The sequence below is a fragment of the Ylistrum balloti genome, unplaced genomic scaffold (genome assembly GCF_031769215.1).
Source record: "Ylistrum balloti isolate Yb309-2 unplaced genomic scaffold, AGI_CSIRO_Ybal_v1 Utg369640, whole genome shotgun sequence".
In the NCBI taxonomy this organism is placed as follows: domain Eukaryota; kingdom Metazoa; phylum Mollusca; class Bivalvia; order Pectinida; family Pectinidae; genus Ylistrum; species Ylistrum balloti.
The window spans coordinates 1,971,636-1,990,721 of NW_026781901.1; the positions used below are offsets into that span (position 1 = coordinate 1,971,636).

Consider the following 19,086-nt stretch of genomic DNA (forward strand, 5'->3'; position numbering starts at 1 on the left):
ATTCTAGCTGTCTTACATAATACCTCAGCCAGGCCTACGTATATCATAGAAACTTAACACCTTCAAATTCACACACACACAAAGCCAAATACTCCAGAAACATATAATGAGTTTAAAACTGTTATTTGCTATAAATGCATTTTTTCTCTCTTTTATTTTCTGACGAGCTCATAATACATTACTCTTCATCATTTGTACACTTTAATGGGTAATTAGCTGATAACTTCGTGTAGTTTACCCAGTTATTATCTGATATCTCTACATAAATTTTATCCTGCAGTCAGTATTGAGTAAATACCTGTATTTATGTAATTGATTCATGATTACATAATATAAAATAGTAACTATGGTAGCTAGTGCACTGATTTTTAAATACTCTTCCCTGCAACTTATCAATAATTATTTATATCATTTCTTCTTTGTTTGGTGAATACGGCTTAGAGAAGACGGTTACACGACGGTTACAACCAAAACAAGATTACAAATCTGATAATAACCCGGACGTTTTTCATACCAAGGGAGGCTACTCTCCTGTCTCTAACAGTCTAATGAGTAGTGGGCGTTACGTTATGAGAGAAAGGCGGGACTCAGGTGTTACAAAGTTAACTCATTCTATACCTGATCTCGTGAAACCAGTTTTAGTAGCATTTTACGACGTTTTGACATTAACATCCGGATTTTATTTCCCACCATAAATTACATCTCGGGTCATTGATTAGAATGTCCATGATTTGGTTTGTTTATCGGAAATCGAACCTTTTAATTAATTCTGTAGGATTTAATCATGTCATTATTTCTTTGGATTACAGCCTCTTCATCGACAGGTGACAGATTTATTTCTGTTCACGTCACGATTATACGTTTTACTAGAATCGTCTCCATTGGCAAGTTATAAAATTTGCAAGGTCGCCATTGTTATAAAAAGAGTGTCATTATTTAAATGAATGATAATGCGAGCAAGTCATATTTCGCGATAAAAAAAATGACACTTAACAAATGGAAATTGGAAATTAATAGATATTAAAATGCTATTAGTTCATTGCTGTTATACAGAGAGCTTAGAAAGTATTTATACTCGTATTCTGCTGTATTTGATAAAATCTTTACAGGATTGATAATTTCGTATTCAGGAATTTTTTTCTGTTTGAAAACCAAACTCTAAAATAAAATTTTATATGCTTTTGATATTTTGATGAATTAACCTGAGTGTTTTGCTATATTTAGCTATAAAATACAACATATTATACAATAATAAAAGACCAAGAAAGTGTGAACATCGAAGTAAAAAATACGAAACCGTGCGGAGATTTGAGAGTTAAATAGCATCCAGTTACTTGCTTAGCTTAATAATGACCAAGCGTTAACTTCTATTCCGAGCATTGTTGGGGAAGGTTGAAATAGGTTAACAGGCTGAAATATAAGGCATGGACAATTTTATACGTGTTTTTAGCGGCTATCAATCCGACTTTAATTTTATTAAGAACTTAAAAAACTAGGTTTTCAGGGTACGAAAAGTTCACGAACTAATGCAAATTTAATTGATAGAATACACACAATAGTTCGATTAATATTACAATAGAATTTCATGGTCATTTCCAACATTGTGTAAATAGATTTGATCGAATAAGAAAGCAATGTTGACTTTCCTTTGTCACGTCAACAATAGCAGCCACGTGTGTCGGACTGTGTGACGGGTAGAGGGGTTGGTTATACCCTCACTGTCAGAGGAGACTGGCCCCAGCCCCACAATAGTATGTTGATTCCAACCTTTGTATTATGTTTTAAAGATTTTGATAAGAAAGTTCATTCTGACGTGCTAATCAGATTTTGTTTTGTGTTTACAAACAAACGTCATGACGACTGCGTTGCTGTGCCGAATATGAAGACTTCTCCTTACAGGAAGTCACAGAGGTGATATTTACAATATAATACAAACAGAAGTTGTTTACATCTATCAGTCGTTGTCAGTCACATTTCCTTTTTATACCTGTGCTGCAGCAGCATTCAAGGTCGTATGACAAACAGTGTTAATTGTCTACAATTTGTAATTTACTTTTTTCTGTTATACCGGTTAATACTAAATAGCATTAGTAGTGAGACATCCTGTTAATACTAAATAGTATTAGTAGTGAGACACCGGTTAATACTAAATAGTATAAGTAGTGAGACACCGGTTAATACTAAATAGTATTAGTAGTGAGACACCGGTTAATACTAAATAGTATTAGTAGTGAGACATCCTGTTAATACTATATAGTATTAGTAGTGAGACATCCGGTTAATACTAAATAGTATTAGTAGTGAGACACCGGTTAATACTAAATAGCATTAGTAGTGAGACATCCGGTTAATACTAAATAGTATTAGTAGTGAGACATCCGGTTAATACTAAATAGCATTAGTAGTGAGACATCCGGTTAATACTAAATAGTATTAGTAGTGAGACATCCGGTTAATACTAAATAGCATTAGTAGTGAGACATCCGGTTAATACTAAATAGTATTAGTAGTGAGACATCCGGTTAATACTAAATAGCATTAGTAGTGAAACATCCGGTTAATACTAAATAGTATTAGGAGTGAGACATCCGGTCGATTTGGGTTTTTTTCTGTTATACTGGTTAATACTAAATAGCATTAGTAGTGAGACATCCGGTTAATACTAAATAGTATTAGTAGTGAGACACCGGTTAATACTAAATAGTATTAGTAGTGAGACATCCGGTTAATACTAAATAGCATTAGTAGTGAGACACCGGTTAATACTAAATAGCATTAGTAGTGAGACACCGGTTAATACTAACTAGTATTAGGAGTGAGACATCCGGTCGATTTGGATTTTTTTTCTGTTATACTTGTTAATACTAAATAGCATTAGTAGTGAGACACCGGTTAATACTAAATAGCATTAGTAGTGAGACATCCGGTTAATACTATATAGTATTAGTAGTGAGACACCGGTTAATACTAAATAGCATTAGTAGTGAGACATCCGGTTAATACTATATAGTATTAGTAGTGAGACACCGGTTAATACTAAATAGCATTAGTAGTGAGACACCGGTTAATACTAAATAGCATTAGTAGTGAGACATCCGGTTAATACTAAATAGTATTAGTAGTGAGACATCCGGTTAATACTAAATAGTATTAGTAGTGAGACATCCGGTTAATACTAACTAGTATTAGGAGTGAGACATCCGGTCGATTTGGATTTTTTTTCTGTTATACTTGTTAATACTAAATAGCATTAGTAGTGAGACATCCGGTTAATATTATATAGTATTAGTAGTGAGATATCCGGTTAATACTAAATAGCATTAGTAGTGAGACATCCGGTTAATATTATATAGTATTAGTAGTGAGACATCCGGTTAATACTAAATAGCATTAGTAGTGAGACACCGGTTAATACTAAATAGCATTAGTAGTGAGACATCCGGTTAATACTAAATAGTATTAGTAGTGAGACATCCGGTTAATACTAACTAGTATTAGGAGTGAGACATCCAGTCGATTTGGATTTTTTTTCTGTTATACTTGTTAATACTAAATAGCATTAGTAGTGAGACACCGGTTAATACTAAATAGCATAAGTAGTGAGACACCGGTTAATACTAAATAGCATAAGTAGTGAGACACCGGTTAATACTAAATAGCATAAGTAGTGAGACACCGGTTAATACTAAATAGCATAAGTAGTGAGACACCGGTTAATACTAAATAGCATTAGTAGTGAGACACCGGTTAATACTAAATAGCATTAGTAGTGAGACACCGGTTAATACTAAATAGCATTAGTAGTGAGACACCGGTTAATACTAAATAGTTTTAGTAGTGAGACATCCGGTTAATACTAAATAGCATTAGTAGTGAGACACCGGTTAATACTAAATAGTATTAGTAGTGAGACATCCGGTTAATACTAAATAGCATTAGTAGTGAGACACCGGTTAATACTAAATAGTATTAGTAGTGAGACATCCGGTTAATACTAAATAGTATTAGGAGTGAGACATCCGGTCGATTTGGGTTTTTTTTCTGTTATACTGGTTAATACTAAATAGCATTAGTAGTGAGACACCGGTTAATACTATATAGTATTAGTAGTGAGACATCCGGTTAATACTAAATAGCATTAATAGTGAGACACCGGTTAATACTAAATAGCATTAGTAGTGAGACATCCGGTTAATACTAAATAGTATTAGTAGTGAGACACCGGTTAATACTAAATAGCATAAGTAGTGAGACACCGGTTAATACTAAATAGCATTAGTAGTGAGACATCCGGTCCGTCTGGAATCAACTGAATCTCTAATGAAATATAAAGATAACATATTATGCGTAGTCATAACAATAGTATTGTGATAGGAAGGAGTGATCATCAAAACACTTTCCCGCCGCTGGGGATCGAACTAGCGACATTCTACTACTTGACTAAAGGAAAATTCCCATTGAGGCTTCTACAGTATAGAGTCCATACGAAGGGTTGGTATATTTGGTTGGTTGGTTGGTTGGTATATTTGGTTGGTTGGTTGGTTGGTATATTTGGTTGGTTGGTTGGTATATTTGGTTGGTTGGTTGGTTGGTTGGTTGGTTGGTTAGGTTGGTTGGTATATTTGGTTGGTTGGTTGGTTGGTTGGTTAGTTAGGTTGGTTGGTATATTTGGTTGGTTGGTTGGTTGGTTAGGCTGATTGGTATATTTGGTTGGTTGGTTAGGTTGATTGGTATATTTGGTTGGTTGGTTGGTTGGTATATTTGGTTGGTTGGTTGGTATATTTGGTTGGTTGGTTGGTTGGTTAGGTTGTTTGGTATATTTGGTTGGTTGGTTGGTTGGTATATTTGGTTGGTTGGTTGGTATATTTGGTTGGTTGGTTGGTTGGTTGGTTACAGGTTAGATATTATATCTAGGCGTTGTCTCTCACCGACGAACGTCAGTGTCCTGGCGACGTTATGGTTGGTGTAGTGTTCGGGTGGCGGAATCATCCAATCTCATAGGCAATTTATGACATAACAAGTTTAACAAATAAAGGTCAATTCTTAAAGACAAAAAGTTGCTTGTCCGCCAGATGTTTTTTTTTTTTTTTTTTACATAAGCGGTCAGAACGAGAAGATAGCAAAAATGATACCACGCAATAGTGGTAATATAATAATGTATTTAACATACAACATATTACTCCGTGTGATGACGTCAGAGGCGGTATAATGTCCATGGTATTCTCCAATGTTGTACCAAAAATTCTTTTTTTATTATCGTGTTTCAAATATAAGTTTCCTGTTCATATTTCACAATCTTTTTACGATGATGATAAACTTTTAATTGTGACACAACTGTAAGTGATACCTTCATTCGTCCTTTACTTATTTGTAGACTAGCAATTAAAATCTTGATCGATACCTCTAAGTCATGATAAGCCCCATGTCCTTTACCAAGACAACCAGTCTGAATGTCTTGTTTGGGTAAATAATCTTACCTCATAAGGTTATACTGAAGTTAGAGATTTATAAACTTTATATAAATCAATTGATCTCAGGATACCTATCAGAAACACATGTTTAAATATAATGCCACTGTGAAAACCTTTATTAACACATCGACACGTTCTCGGTCCTTTTGTATCGACACTCTGTAAGTAAGAGTGATTTATTGTTTTATCGAACTGGATGTAGTAAATGGGCCGACAGTTTGTTTTTTTTTTTTTTTACAGACGATTGTACTAAATCATTTATCAGACTTTAAAGATAGTCTGTTATCTGAAACAATCAGTGACAGCAACACTTTTAATAGAAAATTATTGACTGAAATTTTGGAGATACGGACAGAAATCTCGGTTCTGTGTCACTTTATTGACTGTATTAGCGGAGACACGGACAGAAATCTCGGTTCTGTGTCACTTTATTGACTGAAGCAGCGGAGATACGGACAGAAATCTCGGTTCTGTGTCACTTTATTGACTGAAGCAGCGGACACACGGACAGAAATCTCGGTTCTGTGTCACTTTATTGACTGAAGTAGCGGACACACGGACAGAAATCTCGGTTCTGTGTCACTTTATTGACTGATGTAGCGGACACACGGACAGAAATCTCGGTTCTGTGTCACTTTATTGACTGAAGCAGCGGAGATACGGACAGAAATCTCGGTTCTGTGTCACTTTATTGACTGAAGCAGCGGACACACGGACAGAAATCTCGGTTCTGTGTCACTTTATTGACTGATGTAGCGGACACACGGACAGAAATCTCGGTTCTGTGTCACTTTATTGACTGATGTAGCGGACACACAGACAGAAATCTCGGTTCTGTGTCACTTTATTGACTTAAGTAGCGGAAACACGGACAGAAATCTCGGTTCTGTGTCAATTTCTTGACTGAAGTAGCGGAGACACGGACAGAAATCTCGGTTCTGTGTCACTTTATTGACTGAAGTAGCGGAAACACGGACAGAAATCTCGGTTCTTTGTTATTTTATTGACTGATGTAGCGGACACACGGACAGAAATCTCGGTTCTGTGTCACTTTATTGACTGAAGTAGCGGAGACACGGACAGAAATCTCGGTTCTGTGTCACTTTATTGACTGAAGCAGCGGACACACGGACAGAAATCTCGGTTCTGTGTCACTTTATTGACTGAAGTAGCGGAGACACGGACAGAAATCTCGGTTCTGTGTCACTTTATTGACTGAAGTAGCGGAAACACGGACAGAAATCTCGGTTCTGTGTCACTTTATTGACTGAAGTAGCGGAAACACGGACAGAAATCTCGGTTCTGTGTCACTTTATTGACTGATGTAGCGGACACACGGACAGAAATCTCGGTTCTGTGTCACTTTATTGACTGAAGTAGCGGACAAACGGACAGAAATCTCGGTTCTGTGTCACTTTATTGACTGAAGTAGCGGACACACGGACAGAAATCTCGGATCTGTGTCACTTTATTGACTGAAGTAGCGGAAACAAGGACAGAAATCTCGGTTCTGTGTCACTTTCTTGACTGAAGTAGCGGATACACGGACAGAAATCTCGGTTCTGTGTCACTTTATTGACTGAAGTAGCGGAAACACGGACAGAAATCTCGGATCTGTGTCACTTTATTGACTGAAGTAGCGGAAACACGGACAGAAATCTCGGTTCTTTGTTATTTTATTGACTGATGTAGCGGACACACGGACAGAAATCTCGGTTCTGTGTCACTTTATTGACTGAAGTAGCGGACAAACGGACAGAAATCTCGGTTCTGTGTCACTTTATTGACTGAAGTAGCGGACACACGGACAGAAATCTCGGATCTGTGTCACTTTATTGACTGAAGTAGCGGAAACAAGGACAGAAATCTCGGTTCTGTGTCACTTTCTTGACTGAAGTAGCGGATACACGGACAGAAATATCGGTTCTGTGTCACTTTATTGACTGAAGTAGCGGAAACACGGACAGAAATCTCGGATCTGTGTCACTTTATTGACTGAAGTAGCGGAAACACGGACAGAAATCTCGGATCTGTGTCACTTTATTGACTGAAGTAGCGGATACAAGGACAGAAATTTCGGATCTGTGTCACTTTATTGACTGAAGTAGCGGAAACACGGACAGAAATCTCGGTTCTGTGTCACTTTATTGACTGAAGTAGCGGACACAAGGACAGAAATCTCGGTTCTGTGTCACTTTATTGACTGAAGTAGCGGACACACGGACAGAAATCTCGGTTCTGTGTCACTTTCTTGACTGAAGTAGCGGAAACACGGACAGAAATCTTGGATCTGTGTCACTTTATTGACTGAAGTAGCGGAGACACGGACAGAAATCTTGGATCTGTGTCACTTTATTGACTGAAGTAGCGGAGACACGGACAGAAATCTCGGTTCTGTGTCACTTTCTTGACTGATGTAGCGGACACACGGACAGAAATCTTGGATCTGTGTCACTTTATTGACTGAAGTAGCGGAGACACGGACAGAAATCTCGGTTCTGTGTCACTTTCTTGACTGATGTAGCGGACACACGGACAGAAATCTCGGTTCTGTGTCACTTTCTTGACTGAAGCAGCGGAGATACGGACAGAAATCTCGTTCTATGTTATTTTATTGGCTGTAGTAGAAATAGATTACACAAACACATAAAACATATCAGAATTTTTTGGTAACTGATTGCTTGGAATGACATAAATCGATTTGTTTGATCTTAAGTCGTGTCAGAATATGATATTGAAGTGTCATCCAATATTTTGGTAGAACATGTCAGCATTGTCGTGGTGTGGCTGTTTCCTAAGCTTAGTCTGGAATAATTGATCTGTATTACTACGATGAATTTTGACGTGAGCTTACAATGACATCAATGTGAATACCCCGAATCATAATCGTAAATACAGCAATGTTAACTTATCTAATATCAACACCCAGACCAATGAATTTGTCATTATAAACAACTTTTACGTGGTGTATATATCCATTCCTCCTTCAATGTCAGTCTGAACATAGAATTGAACATGTTATGTAAATGTGTAAGATATTAGCATAATAGCTAAATGTTACCACAAGTTTGTTCTCAGTGGGATTACGTAACAACAGTAATGCATTTTCGATCGGTTTTAAAAGAGGAACATATCTCCTATATACGTCGTGTAGGGACACCAGAACTGAAAACCATTTTCTGTCAAGAGATAAGTGTGACTTGTAGCTAATTCCTTTGTTATTTTTATTCTTTTGCTACTTATTTGCTGTGAGTTGTTTGTGATATTAAAGCTCGTTTGTAACTGGAAACTGTTTGGTTTGCTTTCATAACGAATTGATCAACTCAGTGAAATAGGAAAATGTTCGATGTAATTGTAGTGTTGTCATAATCCTGTTAAATAAAATGTGTTTATTCGGAAAGTTCAGAAAGCTGGTAGATGAACATCTGTAAAATGTTGTTAACTGTATAATTCATTTGAGGAATACTTGATAATGAGTTTGTTTATCGTGTGTGAATTTACTTCTAGTTCTGTCTTATCATGATCAGACTAACTTCTGTATATTAAATATGTATACCTGGTACACGTTGGTGATTACAGACAGACTATTCTCATGTAAATATATAATAGCGTCATAAGTTTCTATTTCAGAGAGGAAACCTGATATGAGTCACCGAGGGATATTGAATTATAAAAATAGAAAAAATGTATGCCCTGTAGTTCAATAATTGACAGGAATATTAATAATTTATGTCTATTCACGACCGGTGTCAGTGTGGCCTACTTTGATAATCATGTTTATTTCCATACCTTTACAAATTAGAGCCTTCGCTTAACCACCTGGACACACTCGTGTCAGGTTTGATCGGGTCTACACTGAAGTTTAAACTACACTGCTAATGTAGATATTTTTGCGTATATGTTTACGTTTTTTTAATGTTAATTTGTTTTGGAATTAAATATCTAAGAGAGGAGCAGCATTAATTAAAACGTACAAGGTATTCCATTTCCCAAGCCACCAGGTCCGTGAGATCAAATGACACCCGTGTTTAAAATATCTCAGAAATGAAATAGAATTTATTTTTTTAGCATTAAGACATCGCCCGGAACACCTGGAAATAATTACATATTGTTATATTATAAACACGCTAATTCATGGACATTGTTAGTTCTAATCAGAGATAAGTGGTGACGATCTAGTACTTTCATTGTGTGTGCCCCTGTAGCCATCACGTCTGTGGAGCTATCGTAATTGATCTAGTAGAGGGAATCCTATTCTCACGTGAATTATATATCTCAAATAATACTATTCTGCCCAGGACAGCTTGTCTTGTATTTTAACATAAAAATAAAAATAGACTAATATTTTTGTATCACATACAATATACATTTCTGCTGACAATTCCGGTTCATGTTTTTTAATGGTACATTAGCAGAGCTCTGGTGTGGCCCAAGCATCTGTGGGTAGTCTCGATTTGACTTTGGCCGTTAAATCCTAAACAAACAATGAAACAATATATATATATATATATATTACTACATGTTCTGTATAATGCATGACTGAACGTAGAAACATTTTACAACCGTGACCATATTTCTACATGCAGATATGGGAAGTTTTCCTCAACATTTTTGTCGGTAGGGAATCGTTTTTATAATATTATTATTATTTTTCGGTAATATCATTATGACGTACCTGTCAATCATGCTGCCGAATCATATACAGTAAGTGGTAAATTAAAGAAACTGAAGAAAACACAGAGAGGAGTAAAGACTGTAGGCTTAATCGTCAGACATCCATCCGTCCAACATACCATTCTGTATTAGACTTTTTAAAGATCGCAAGCTAATCGTCAGACATCCATCCGTCCAACATACCATTCTGTATTAGACTTTTTAAAGATCGCAAGCTAATCATCAGACATCCATCCGTCCAACATACCATTCTGTATTAGACTTTTCAAAGATCGCAAGCTAATCATCAGACATCCATCCATCCAACATACCATTCTGTATTAGACTTTTTAAAGATCGCAAGCTAATCATCAGACATCCATCCGTCCAACAGACCATTCTGTATCAGACTTTTTAAAGATCGCAAGCTAATCATCAGACATCCATCCGTCCAACAGACCATTCTGTATCAGACTTTTTAAAGATCGCAAGCTAATCATCAGACATCCATCCGTCCAACAGACCATTCTGTATCAGACTTTTCAAAGATCGCAAGAAAAACATGAAAAGACCGACGAGCCGTGAGTGATACGTGTTATCACTAAGACTTAATGAATGTGTGTATCATTGCTGAAATATGTATTTTGTAATATCTGTGATTAAAAATCCTCCTTTAACTACATTTCAACTGTCGATATTAAGATTAATACATTATTAGAAGGCTGAGAAATCGAGATTAATTTAAAAACCCAGACTGAAGAGGTATCAGTGAGTGTATTTGTGTAATGTTATTTCTATGTATTATAGAATCGTTGTATGAAGTACATTCTGTAGTAACTTTAAATGACATTTGTCACATTTTGCCAACGATGTACAAAATTCAATCAGTTTGGTAATTTTTTATGTATGTTTTCCACACTTTGATGAAATCTGTATCGTTGTCCAATAAGAGCGGTTCTTTCTTTAAATGCCTTTTTTTTTTTGTTATTTTAGGTGTGTCAACATGTAGCAAGTTTTATCATTTTTATATCAACAGCGTCGTATATTTCAGAAATATTTTACATCATGGTTAATTTTCACCTCCGGTGTTTTCTACACTCGTGAAAATAGGGATATCACGTCCTTTGTGTGTTAGAAATCCACAACGTAAACTTTATTTATACGTGAATATGATCAAAGATTTTTGACTGATTTTAACGTTTAAAAGTTTCACCAAGACCAGTATAGAAATAAGGATGGTTTTGTATTTATTTTCATACTCTAATTCATTTTTCTCGAATTTTTTATATCTTAAACGTCTTTGAAACATTGTTGATGTTATCTTTGGTGTTCGTTTGACAGCCAGGTATATTCTGTCTCGAGTTAAGTATAACACTGATATCTTTTAATGTCATTAAGTGACTCATAATTTTAGCCTTTTGTCAAATCTGTGAAATCCTGCATTGAATGTTAGCGATAATTCACCATCGGAATTCTTTTCAGTTTTACTGATTTCTAATCCTGTTCTAAAAATGATTTGCATAAAATACAAGGTACATATTTCCTGTTGAAAGATAATCAACCGTAATATTCTATCAATGCATTCTCGATAGCCAAGAAACATATAACTGAATTTTCTATAATGGAATGTTTGCAAAGGCTTCGGGAATGAAGTAATCACATGCGTCTTTAGAGATTGATATTTAAATATTTGTATAAACACATAATGAGGTTCATTACTGGCCAGCTATTGTACATTGGGTAAATGTAAAGATGTGTATAAATGGCGCGAATGACTGTAACTTTCGTTCTCTATCGTTACACGAAACACATTTAGAATTGCATCACAGAAATCAGATCCGTACAATACAGAAAAAACAAAAAACAAAAAAAATGAATATACAATTTAACTTCTGCTTCATCGTCAACATCCGTCATGAATATTTTGGTGATTGTGATATACACAAAAACAACCTATATAACCTGATACATACATGATTACAGATCCTACATAAAACAACCTGGTACATACATGATTACAGATCCTACATAAAACAACCTGATACATACATGATTACAGATCCTACATAAAACAACCTGGTACATACATGGATACAGATCCTACATAAACAACCTGGTACATACATGATTACAGATCCTACATAAAACAACCTGGTACAAACATGGATACAGATCCTACATAAACAACCTGGTACATACATGGATACAGATCCTACATAAAACAACCTGGTACATACATGGATACAGATCCTACATAAACAACCTGGTACATACATGATTACAGATCCTACATAAAACAACCTGGTACAAACATGGATACAGATCCTACATAAAACAACCTGGTACATACATGGATACAGATCCTACATAAAATAACCTGGTACATACATGATTACAGATCCTACATAAAACAACCCGGTACATACATGATTACAGATCCTACATAAAACAACCCGGTACATACATGATTACAGATCCTACATAAACAACCTGGTACATACATGGATACAGATCCTACATAAAACAACCTGGTACATACATGGATACAGAGCCTTTATCAAACAACGCAGGACTTAAGTTATTACGACACATTTAGTTATATCCAATGTTACAGTTTTGAAGGAAGGTGTCTGACCGAACGATTTCATATTATTGGAAAATGTTGTAGAATATCGGAAAATAACAATCAAACATGCCATCAATCACTCGATGACAGATTTTGTTAATTGAATGTTCCAATTCTTTCGAACTTGGAAATACATGTGACCAGAAAAGCGGGAAGATTTATATAACATGGGTATCATACAGTGCGCGAAGTCAAGTGTTATTTAAACAGATATAGGTTTAATCTTTAATAGTGGGTGTGCAGTGCTGTGTCCCGGCAAAGGATTTACGAACAAATAAAATCCGGGGAATAGGAAATTCATCGATTTTCGTCTAGACTGCTAACTATTGAACCAAACATATCCCATTATGATACAGATATTTTTGGAATCTTTTCTCACATTAAATACACACTTTCTGAATATTTCATTATACCCTCTAATCCTTTCTCATTTATCAAGTGTAAACAAGTTTTTCAATGGATTTCTTTATTTTCATAGTTAATTCCATATTTTAAAAGCATTTACAAGAAAATAAATCGACTATAGGTCTATATAGATGATACCAGACCATTAGACTGCATCATAAAACACTGTCATAGCTTTAGTACACAGTCCCAAGTTACCTATAACCTTTCCGGAAAATTGACTTACTGAAGGTTGACCGACACGCATTCAGAATAATTGGTAAGGTCTTACATACTAGATTCATAGTGTCCTCAAACAACAAAAACATCGAATACAGCAGTATGTATATAACAAGATCAGGACATTCTATAATACTTTTAAGGATTTATCTGCTGGTACGCTAAAGGATAGACAACCACACGGATTCTGACGACTTCTTTGTCAATTTACCGTTTTAACGGGATTCCTGAAGAATATGTTAATTTTTTTTATAGTAGAACAGGTCCACAACAGCTTTGTGGTTTAATTGTAAGAGTATCATAACTATACTCAACTGCATTTTAAGGAGTTTGGTTTTTTTCTGGGTATAGGTAATTTGGAATTCTAGTCGTGGCACACCTAAATATTAACCACAGTAAATGGAAGGCTTTAATAGATAAGGTTTTGTCGGGGACATAGATACGTTTCCAGGAGATCTAGCGGTTTATCTAGGATCTCCAACCCCGTAAATGAAAAGGAAACGACGTCCGCTTTAAGAGATCGTCAATATATTACAGAAATGTATAGACTAGACACAATTACCTTTACTTAAATACTTATGTTTTGGATTTCTACGTGCTAAAACGGTTGGATACCCCAGCCACTTACAACACACAGCTATACACAGATTCTTATAGGTGTATGTACACAAACTAGTATTAAACATACAACAGCACTGTTGATGTATTTAAAGATTTTCGATTTTGACGGAAGCTATTCAGGTGAGTTGGTGTGAAAATGACATAGGTAAAGACAAGCGGTAATGACATTTGAAGTGACAATACCTAGCCTACCAACCACCCACCGCCTCGGAACAAGTGAGAGTGCCATTTGTTCACCGTTACATTTAATCGTGTCTCACCTAGGTAAATCTATATTGTTTTATTTACTTGTACTTCATTTATACATCGCTCCGTGCGTTCGTGGACATGGAAACCGCATTCTAATGGTATACCGCCTGGAGACACAGAACCACTGTGAACGTGGTATCCGCTGTCAAATATACGATAGCTAAAAATTTTTCACATAAATTTTTTTGATACAGTTATTGAGGAAATTGTTAGATCGGTGAATGAAACGTATGGGGATAACAATAGTTTAAGACTGATAATAGAGGAAAATACCAGATCGAGAACCTGTGATACGTCGTGATACCATCTGTTACAGTGAATTTTGTTTCTAATTTAATTTGACATCGTCCTGACAACATCAGGGTATTAAAAAATGCCGCCTTCAAACGAGAAAATGTGGAATACGAATTACATGGACACGTATAACAAGCGAAAGCCTCCAAGAAAATCCTATAAGTACAGGAAACCACTTGTGGTGCCCAAGGAAACGGCGATAGATACGGTAAGTTATTAGTGTTTGTACTGTCGATAGAGTTCAAATTAAACACGTTTGTATTCAATTACAAGAAACAATATTATGTTGTCCCACAATCTAAAACAACCCAAACTATAGCATACCGATAAAAGTATTTTTAAAGAAATCATATTGGAATGACTCCTTTGCGTAACGGGGACCATCAACCCCTTGTTATAGTATAGAGCAAGTATGAAATAGTATCAAGTGATGAGAACGCGGAGCAAGTGAATTAAAAATATCCCCCGATTTTGTTGGTATGGAGCCAGATTCAGGACGCCAGCCTGGCACAAAATGGAAAACTTACCAACATGGACATGGACAACATATCTAATAATGAATTAAGTCAACATAACTTACCATACAAAATCAACATAGAATTAACAAAGTTATAAATATATCTTTTTGTACCTACACCGTTCCATTGTTAAGATATCACAGCTAAACATCTTGATCATAATCACCTTTTCAAAAACTTATGTGTAGTGAGGTCAGAAATGTGAAAACATGCCTCCAAACTTTAAGTGTAGGGGTTTTGTGGTGGTCCTATCTAAATGTTGTACCAGCTGTTGATATGGTGTTACCAGTTGTAGACATGTTGTACCAGCTTCAGATAAGGCGTTACCAGTTGTAGGCATGTTGTACCAGCTGTAGATATGGTGGTTCTAGCTGTATATATGGTGTTACCAGTTGTAGGCATGTTGTACCAGCTGTAGATATGGTGTTACCAGTTGTAAGCATGTTGTACCAGCTGTAGATATGGTGGTACTAGCTGTAGACATGTTGTACCAGCTGTAGATATGGTGTTACCAGTTGTAGACATGTTGTACCAGCTTCAGATATGGCGTTACCAGTTGTAGGCATATTGTACCAGCTGTAGATATGGTGGTACTAGCTGTATATATGGTGTTACCAGTTGTAGGCATGTTGTACCAGCTGTAGATATGGTGTTACCAGTTGTAGGCATGTTGTACCAGCTGTAGATATGGTGTTACCAGTTGTAGGCATGTTGTAGCAGCTGTAGATATGGTGTTACCAGTTGTAGGCATGTTGTAGCAGCTGTAGATATGGTGTTACCAGTTGTAGGCATGTTGTACCAGCTGTAGATATGGTTTTACCAGTTGTAAGAATGTTGTACCAGCTGTAGATATGGTGTTACCAGTTGTAGGCATGTTGTACCAGCTGTAGATATGGTTTTACCAGTTGTAGGAATGTTGTACCAGCTGTAGATATGGTGTTACCAGTTGTAAGAATGTTGTATCAGCTGTAGATATGGTGTTACCAACTGTAGATATGATGTGATTAGTTGTAGGCATGTTGTACCAGCTGTAGATATGGTGTTACCAGTGTAGGCATGTTGTAACAGCTGTAGATGTGGTTCTACCAGTTGTAGGTATGTTGTACCAGCTGTAGATATGGTGTGACCAGTTGAAGGCATGTTGTACCAGCTGTAGATATGGTGTTACCAGTTGTAAGAATGTTGTATCAGCTGTAGATATGGTGTTACCAACTGTAGATATGATGTGATTAGTTGTAGGCATGTTGTACCAGCTGTAGATATGGTGTTACCAGTGTAGGCATGTTGTAACAGCTGTAGATGTGGTTCTACCAGTTGTAGGTATGTTGTACCAGCTGTAGATATGGTGTTACCAGTTGTAGGCATGTTGTACCAGCTGTAGATATGGTTTTACCAGTTGTAGGAATGTTGTACCAGCTGTAGATATGGTGTTACCAGTTGTAAGAATGTTGTATCAGCTGTAGATATGGTGTTACCAACTGTAGATATGATTTGATTAGTTGTAGGCATGTTGTACCAGCTGTAGATATGGTGTTACCAGTGTAGGTATGTTGTACCAGCTGTAGATATGGTGTGACCAGTTGAAGGCATGTTGTACCAGTTGTAGATATGGTGTTACCAGTTGTAAGAATGTTGTATCAGCTGTAGATATGGTGTTACCAACTGTAGATATGATGTGATTAGTTGTAGGCATGTTGTACCAGCTGTAGATATGGTGTTACTAGTGTAGGCATGTTGTAACAGCTGTAGATGTGGTTCTACCAGTTGTAGGTATGTTGTACCAGCTGTAGATATGGTGTGACCAGTTGAAGGCATGTTGTACCAGCTGTAGATATGGTGTTACCAGTTGTAGGCATGTTGTAGCAGCTGTAGGTATGGTTTTACCAGTTGTAGGCATGTTGTACCAGCTGTAGATATGGTGTTACCAGTTGTAAGCATGTTGTACCAGCTGTAGATATGGTGGCACTAGCTGTAGATATGGTGTTACTAGTTGTAGGCATGTTGTAGCAGCTGTAGGTATGGTGTTACCAACTGTAGATATGATGTGACCAGTTGAAGGCATGTTGTACCAGCTGTAGATATGGTGTTACCAGTTGTAGGCATGTTGTACCAGCTGTAGATATGGTTTTACCAGTTGTAGGCATGTTGTACCAGCTGTAGATATGATGTTACCAGTTGTAAGCATGTTGTACCAGCTGTAGATATGGTGCTACTAGCTGTAGATATGGTGGTACTAGCTGTAGTTATATTATCATAGCTGTAGATATGATGTACCAGTAATTGTGTGGTTCTAGCTGTAGATATGTTGGTATTAGCTGTAATTATATGACCCTAGCTGTAGATATGGTGATACAAATTGTAGTTATCGCCGTCTTACCGTCTTAACAATACTGAAGTGTTATAGAAAAGTCAATGAAAAGTATTGAACGTGTTATTCAGTAGAAAATCTATATACCTAATAAATTCACCAAGTCAATAAACTGTATCACAGGATATTGTGTCATTTGTCCACCTTACTTACATATACATATGTAAGTGTACGTCATCAGTACTGTCAGGGCTTATACAGGCCTCTTTCACCTTTTGTTATATGTTGTCAGTTATAACCTGACACATACCAGATTATTGGATACATAACATTGCCACACTCATTTAAAAAATCTCAGATCTAATATATCAACAAGGAATGTTTCCTTTTGTAACGATTCAGTCTGAAATCTTCCTTCACGAAGTGTCGGGATATTTAACAAATTGTGCTCGGATATGAAACAGACCGGTTTTCAACAAAGAATTTCGGTGTTAATAAAAAAGGCAATCAATGCAGAAAAACTCCACTTATCGCTTTTTATGAAGCTAAGATGACAAATCAAGTGTTTTTCGTAATAACGATCTGTCATTGTTTTGTCAACAAATCACCCACCGGCACATTATCAGGAACAAATTCTTTAAGATTCATATTATGTGGCCTCATTACTTCTTTCAAGTTGTATATTGAAGTCATATCAGATATCTAATTGAGAACAAAAGTGACACAGGCCTGGGTAGATTTGTTAATCACAGGTCCATAGACAGCTTCATGGAATTCTTCATAAATATAGGTCAATAACTTCACCTACATACCCTCCAGGGCTACATATATATTGTAGTAGCATATAGTCCACTATATCTTAGAAAGAGAGTTGTACTACACTGTATGACCTGACTGAATATTTGGTCAGACCGTATGTAATGATAGTTTAACTATAGATCTGGGTCGTGGCTGTTAATTGTTTCTTGTCATGAGTGATATAAAGCGCGGTCACTGGACCAAGGAGCTTGGTTTGGCTTCAGATTCCACTATCTCATTGATATATCATCGATATAGTTAGATACCGCTATTGGTTTTACAAGATGTCTAGATAATGTGGAATAGTTTTATTGTCTTTACACACGCACCGTGCTCTTACGGTTTACCAATCATTTATAAGTAATTTACATGTGTCCATTTCCCTTCCCACAGAGTTTCTGCCTTGAGTTTGGCATATTCAGTGTTCACAGATCGTGTTTCGAACATGACAGAAATTGTAATTTTGTGAAAACACTTAAAGTTTGGAAAATTTATCAAAATAACACAGGGGTTAGAGAGGCGGGTGAAGTCTCCGTGTCAATCTGAAATTACAGACATACTCGTAGTCTCCATGTTAATTTGAAACTTCAATCTTAAAATCGAGGTACAGTTTATATTTTCTGGGTTTTTTCGATGTCGTTGATCAATTATATACTTATTTATGTTTTATAATCAAAGTTAAATTGTTCTACTTTCAATTCTTTAATAAAAACAAACCCCAGATATGAAATTAAATACTTTTTTCAGAAAAATGCTTACTTCAAAATTCCTGCGATATTGAATACGGTGAGATATAAAACCTGACAGGGAGATAGCCTTCATTTAAAATTGCAAAATGTTTAAATGTAACGTTGAAATGAAATGTGACTTATAAAACCTGAATAAAAAGAGATTTGTTGCACTGTTTGTTTGCGGTATAATTTG

At 36.2% G+C, this 19,086-nt stretch overlaps 1 protein-coding gene across 1 annotated transcript in view; it reads left to right on the forward strand.

Annotated features, from left to right (window-relative positions):
- Nucleotides 1-14,617: 14,617 nt before the first annotated feature.
- Nucleotides 14,618-19,086, forward strand: part of LOC132553980 (uncharacterized) — a 52,679-nt gene continuing 48,210 nt past the window's right edge. Inside the window, exon 1 of the mRNA XM_060218271.1 lies at nt 14,618-14,746. Within this exon, the coding sequence (XP_060074254.1) occupies nt 14,618-14,746 (129 nt within the window). The remainder of the gene's footprint in view (nt 14,747-19,086) is intronic.